The sequence below is a fragment of the Eretmochelys imbricata genome, chromosome 3 (assembly GCF_965152235.1).
Source record: "Eretmochelys imbricata isolate rEreImb1 chromosome 3, rEreImb1.hap1, whole genome shotgun sequence".
Lineage (NCBI taxonomy): Eukaryota > Metazoa > Chordata > Testudines > Cheloniidae > Eretmochelys > Eretmochelys imbricata.
The window spans coordinates 47,383,648-47,390,238 of NC_135574.1; the positions used below are offsets into that span (position 1 = coordinate 47,383,648).

Below are 6,591 nucleotides of genomic sequence, written 5' to 3' on the forward strand. Positions count from 1 at the left end.
ATTTTCATTCCACTCATCTGTGACTAGATAAAGTTTGCAGTTTAGATTTTTAAATAGTTTAATCCTCCAATACACAACTACCAGCCTTGTCCTGTACCCCCATACAGGTCTTTTAGTGGGAAAATAATTTTTTGATTACACACTACTATTTATAACTTTGTTACTAACTTCGTTATTTGACGGCCATCTTTGAGGTAGAGACCAAAAGGGCTACAGATATTCTCTTAACTAATGACATGACTGGTGTGTAAAACTCTTATACACGGCTTTGTATCCTTATGCATCCTGCTGTGTATTGTCCATTGCTGAGATACATGGGATGTTTTTACGTTCCTGGTGCTAAAAACTATTTACTTCTCACACCTGATGTCATTTTGCATATGGCATTCAAATAGACTAGGAAGCATATAGGGTAAAATTTGTTTTATCAGGATGAGCTTGAAAAAGAATGGGTAATTGAAAGATCTGTTCCTTGTGAATATTGAATGGAATGCTGCCACCTTTTGGTTACACAGACTATTCGCATGACACTAACATTATTTTGAAGCTAACTGAATGGCAGTGCTCAGCTTTAATAACAATGTTTTTGTTTCCATTAATAGTAGTTTTTGGTGTGTTTATATACTGTAATTTGTCAGACTTAAAAACCTGCTCCTTGATTTATTTTTAACTCATTTATTATTGTTGGCGTGCATCCCCAACCTTCTCCAGCAAGCATACAGTCCTTGAGTCTGCACCTCTTAACATTTTCAGGCAAATGCTTTCAATTCTTTATGTCTAAATCTGCCATAAACAGGCAGGTTCATAGGTGGAGCTTGGAACAACTAAAATCAAGTACATGAGTATGTTTGCAGGATGGGGACAATGTGCGCTATAGGGAGAAGTGGAGAATATGCATATGGGTAACACACTTTAGAGGTTGAAACAGCAGGGGAAGTAATTACTGCTAACACCACCAGACTATCAGATAGTGAATATGAGGGCAGGGGGGTTGAGTTCCTTTAACATTAAAAAAAGAATCCCAGACTAGAAACTATGGGGCAGTTTTTCTTCTGTATCCCCCTTTCACTGGGTGCAGCAGAGAATTGGGGTGTGATGCTGGTAAACCAAGTGCCAGCTCTGGCCAAGGACGTAGGCTTTAGCTAAGAACTGATGAACTCATAGCTGGAAACCAAAACAGCTCACCTATATGTTATTTTTGTTCAAAATAGATATTAGTTTTATAAGAACGTATTTGGTATTTACACTATGAAATGCTTGTAAATTGCTGCATGCATTAATCTCACTTGTAATATCTGTATTCCATGCTATAAGGAACTATGTAAGTTTTGCTTTATAACTTTGAAAATGTTTGCTCTACACTTGTGAACCCAGGCATGAGAATTGTTCCTTGCCCCCACACCCCATCCAGGAGGACTATCAAAAATTAAGTGGGACATTATAAGACAAAAGCTCTATTTATTGACCCATCCACCCATGGAGAACTATGTGCCTCATCTCATTGGTTTAAATGCTGGAAGAGGGAAATAAAAATAGTTGACATGAAAATTTTTCATCCCTTTGCTGTTTAACTCTCAGAGGGCCAGAAACATTAAACTAAGGCAGAGATCCCCAGGGTTTGCCACTACTTCTGCCATGAGAGACACTTTGAATTGACAGATTACCAAACCTCTGTCATCTTTAGGAACCATATATGGTGACTCATGGATAATTCTCATTTCTTTTTCTTAATTAATAAACCTTTAGTTAAATTTATTACAGGACTGGCTACAGGCTTCGTCTTGGGTGTGAGATCTAAGATACAAATTGATCTGGGGTAAGTGACTAGTCTCTTGGGACTGAAAGCAACTTGAGTATTTTGTGACTTTTGGTGTAAGTGACCATTTATCACCAAGGCCAGCTTGCCAGGGTGGCAAGATAAGACTGGAAGTATAACCCACACTCCTCCTGGGCCTGGTATTCTGTCTCATAGTGGCACCGAGACCACTTAGAGAGATTAATGAGTCAGCAATACAGCCATGTGGCTTTTAGTTCATGCAGTAAGCTCCAGAGGTCCCAGGTTCGATCGCACCTGTTGATGACCAGGGTCTGTAGGTGTTACAAACAGAGAGTCTCAGGGGACTGTCTATGACTCCATGGTAAGTCTGTTATAGTGATCCTAGGAGTTCATGTTTGGTACTGGGTTAGCGAAGTCTAATTATAGAACATACCACCAGTTTGGGATGGCTGCTCTTTGGTAGGCACTAACGGTTGTGAGCCACTCCAGACATGACCGGTTGGCTCCCTAATCTCTCTACCTGGCCTCACAGTGAGGCTGCTCTAACATGTAGCAGGTACTTGGCTATGTTTCCCAAGAGACACCCACCAGCTGGAGAGGGCCAGTATACATTATGGTCCAGCCACTCCCTCTAACATACTCCCTGTACCAGGGAGAATGGCAAAGGAGATAATTTTTCCAGCTCCACACCCCAGGGTTCCCCATACCAAGAGAACCCTCAGCAAGAGGATTACGGCCAGTCTCTACTCTTTGTGCCTTCTGAGTGGTGCAAAAGAAACAGAAGGTTGACAAGAACGTGTCCCTATATCCATTGAAAAAAAGAAAATAGCTGAAGATGTCTGAATGCAAATACTAATCAAGGCTTATACTTATAATTGTTTAAACCCATCAAAGACCTTTAGCTGTCCTTAAAATTACTATGAAAAAATAGTGTTATTACTATGGGCAAGCAGCTGACGGAAGATTGAAGTACAACACAACTTTTTGGTAATATGTCCTCAGTGCACAGATTTGCAGAAAAGAGAATATAAATAGTGAACTGAAGTTCCACAGAAACAGCTAAAATTGATGAGCTTTAAATTCCATAGAAAATTCACAGAAATTGTATCAAATGGTTTCTGCAAAATATCTGCAGCAACTGGTTCCTCCTTACCAGGTAATGATCATGACAGAATAGATTTCAATTGCCATGAGTAAGAGAGGAAAGTACTAGAAAGCTCATTTCAGTGACAGGGTTCTGCTCAGTTCCCAAGTATTGAAAGTCAAGCAATAAGCCAGGGAACACTCAGCTAGAAGCATGAGAATTAACATCCCACAAGAGTTCCGGTATGAGATTATGGCCTTTTCAGTGGAGAACAACAAATCCGCAGGATTCTGTAGATTTTTTTCTGAGATGCAGATTTCCAGTGGCCTTAATCATGAGAAAGAGAGAGGGTTTTAAAGGCAAGATATAAGGTATGGAAGTGACTCATTTATTCGGAGAGTTCCAGACAGATGATGCAATGTAAGCAAAAGAGCACTCTCTGTCTGAGAGGAAGAGACAGAGAGGAGCAGGCGGAGGACGAAGTGATATGAGGTCAAGGAAATAGGGTGGAGTAAGTCCATGGAGATTTTTGAAAGCCAAGAGAATAGTTATGGAGTTGATCTGGAGACTGATAAACCAGCATTATGACAATATAACTACAGCCATAGGTTCTCCTTCATTGAGATTCTTTACCGGTTATACACTAGGACAAATTTAGGAAATCAGAGCTAACGGAGAGATTGACAGACAAAGGAGATCTGGAAGTACAAGAAAGAGACTAAGGATAATTCCAAAACGTTTAGTCTTTGGAGAAAAGCTCACATCTGAGTTCAAGAGAATGAGAGTGAATTCGAGGGCATCTAGGTTTAAAGTGGCTGTTTGCGGTACAGGGTTCTCTGCCTGCACTGAACCTTCCTCGTCATGTTCCGGGGGGGAGAAGGGGGGCACTCCACAGCTTTGGACAGTGGGGCCTCGGGAATGCTCAGTGTGGGTTCTTCCCCTTCACCATCTCTTTGTGCAACAACAAGAGGGTCCATTAGAGTTGGGGCATTCCAAACTGGATGTTTGCCAAACGCCATTTCATCCTCACTCTCCAAGGAGCTGGGTGTTTGCAGAGCACAGGTATATTTCCATCGTTGGGACTGTGTCCAACTCACGGGGCCGGGAGGCTCAGAATCTGTAGAAACATCCTTACGGGGAAACAATATTTGTCCTACAGGTAACAGATGATTCTGGTGGCGACTTCTGGTGGGGCCGTGACTACCCTCAGGACATATATAATACACTGGTAGATCCCCAAGTTTCTTCTCTATTATGTATGGGTCTGACTCCCAACAACTGCAATTTTGTGTTTTCCCTGTAGTCCAAGATTTCAGGCCAAAACTCGGTCACCACCCTGAATCTCCTGTTGCCTCACTCACTGATCATATCGGGTTTTATTCTTTTGATTCTGGTGACCAGCTGCTTGGGTTGCTATCCAATATGCCTCCTTCAGTTGATCTCTTGGGCGAGTCACATACCCCAGTATGTTTCTGGGAGTGCCCCATCTGAAGACACTCCAGATTGACCAGCAACCGGGCTTCTCGACCGAACATTAGCATGTATGGTGTGATCACCATTGCATCGTGTCGAGTGCAGTTATAGGCATGTACCAAATGCTCCACATGCTGGCTCCAGTATTTTTTCTGCTGAGGCTGCAGAGTTTCCAGCATGTTCAGTAGTGTGCAGTTGAATCGTTCTGGCAGTGGATCCCCTTGTGGATGATAAGGGGTGGTGTGTGATTTCTTGATCCCCAAGATCTTACAAAGTTCTTTTATTAACTGACTTTCTAAATCCCGTCCCTGATCAGAGTGTAGTCTGGCGGGCAACCCATAGTGAACGAAGAACTTTTCCCACAGGATTTTGGTAACCGTGGAAGCTTTTTGATCTTTGGTGGGATAAGCCTGGGCATAATGAGTAAAATTGTCAGTGACCACCAAGACATTTGCAGTACCCCGGCGGTCAGGCTCTAATGATAGAAAGTCCATAAAGACAAGCTCTATGGGTGCAGAACTTATGATGCTGACAAGATGGGCTGCCTGCTTAGGCAGAGTCTTTCATTGAATACATCTGTGCAGGTGCAAACATGGTGGACAATGTCACGCCCCATCCGGGGCCAACAGAATCTTGCCTTAACTAGTGCCTCCAATCGCTCGACTCCCAAATGCTCCATTCTATCGTGGCAGGCCTCTAACATGCCTCGCCGATACTTCTGTGGTGGCACCAATTGCTTTGGGTGAGACTTCTGGGGATGCATCTGCCCTCAATCAATAAAGTTGTCCATCCAGATACTGATGGGGCCTCTACCACCTCTCCAAGTACTGTGGTGGTATGACTCCCTGCCCTCTTCGGTTGCACCACTGCATCCACTTGCAACAATCGCTCCTCCTCTTCACATATCTCTCAAACGAGCTTGTGGAATGGGGGTGGGTTTTGGGCTTGCTCCCTCAGTTGCAGTTGCCACAACATTAACCCATCTTGTCGGGTGCCCTGACAGATCTGGTCTAACCTAGCGGAATCAATGCACTTGGTGGGGATTCTCTTCTTCCGCACTACCTGCTGTAGCAAATCCTCTCGTCTCCTGATGAAATCCGACAATTGTTCGTGGGGCTCCTGATAAGTATAGCAGAAACAATAATACAGGTCATCACTGCTATCAGTAGAACCGTAGACACTCTCAAGAGCGGTTAAATAGTCTTGCACTGTGGCAGCTGGTTGGGAATCTTTCAGAGCTCGGACAATTTGCATGGCAAGTCCCCTCAGACGTTCAAGCACACGTTTCCACTTCTCAGCATCAGAGCATGCCCACTCTTGGACAAGTGGCACCATAAAATCCCTCCCGGTCTCGTAATCATCCTCCCCTGAGGATACAGGTGACACCCCCGAGAAAGAATGTAACCGCTTGTATGGAGCACTTTCATATGCCGGCTTCAATGCATCTTTGAGAGCGTTTCCCAGCTTTTTTGCCCATCCCACCACGCTGAATGCTGCAGGTGTTGGAGCCCCTCCTAATGCCAAAATTAATTCCTCTCTTGTCCGCTTCTCATCCACCATCAGAGCTTGCAATTCCTGCACTAAAGAATCCACCTCAAGTGACACGAGCACACTACTAGGGGACTGCTCTGCCCCCAGAATTGTCCAGGGGATAGCTCCTACTTGCACCTCTTTGGGTACTTTATCAAGATCTGCTTCCTTGGAGTAAGTACATAGTGCTACCATGCCCTTCACTTTGCGGTTGTAAATACGAGTGTGGATCTTCACTCTCCCCAGTATTTCAGCTGCAACTAGGCTCTCCTCAATTTCATTTGGTTCCATCTCTTCTGGGAACCCAACCACCCGCACAGCTTTGGTTCATGGGATTCATGCCCTTCAGCACAGGTCTTCTAGTAATCCCCGCTCCATTTTTTTTTTTAAAACTGAGATGACAGTCACTCAGGAGTTTCCTTGCTCTGTGAAGGCGAGCCCAGGGTGTGCAGCGCAGGGGTGTGTGTGTGTCTGTACACTGCAAAGTCCCCGTACGGGCCACCAAGTGTAACTTTAGCGTCCTCGTGGCCAAGATGGAGTCTCCTCTGCAGGCAGCTCTGGCCAAGAGACGGTGCACGCAGGAATGCCACAGGAAAAGTTTCTTCCACCCCAAGGGCACCTGTTCCAAACCCCCCAGAGTGAACACACACATCCACAGGAAAAGTACAGTGGATATAACAAAGAGATATTTATTTACAGAGGGATGAGAGGAGAAAAACAAGGGAAG

At 44.3% G+C, this 6,591-nt stretch overlaps 1 protein-coding gene across 1 annotated transcript; it reads right to left on the minus strand.

The window, feature by feature from the left end:
• Positions 1–5,243: 5,243 nt before the first annotated feature.
• LOC144262363 (paraneoplastic antigen Ma1 homolog) lies at positions 5,244–6,155 on the minus strand. The gene has a single exon (XM_077812123.1). It carries the CDS (start codon positions 6,153–6,155, stop codon positions 5,244–5,246), a length of 912 nt encoding a protein of 303 aa, XP_077668249.1.
• Positions 6,156–6,591: the final 436 nt, after the last annotated feature.

Bases quoted from the DNA above. Each gene is read 5' to 3' on its own strand.
- LOC144262363 (XM_077812123.1), bottom strand. From the start codon at position 6,155: ATGGAACCAAATGAAATTGAGGAGAGCCTAGTTGCAGCTGAAATACTG.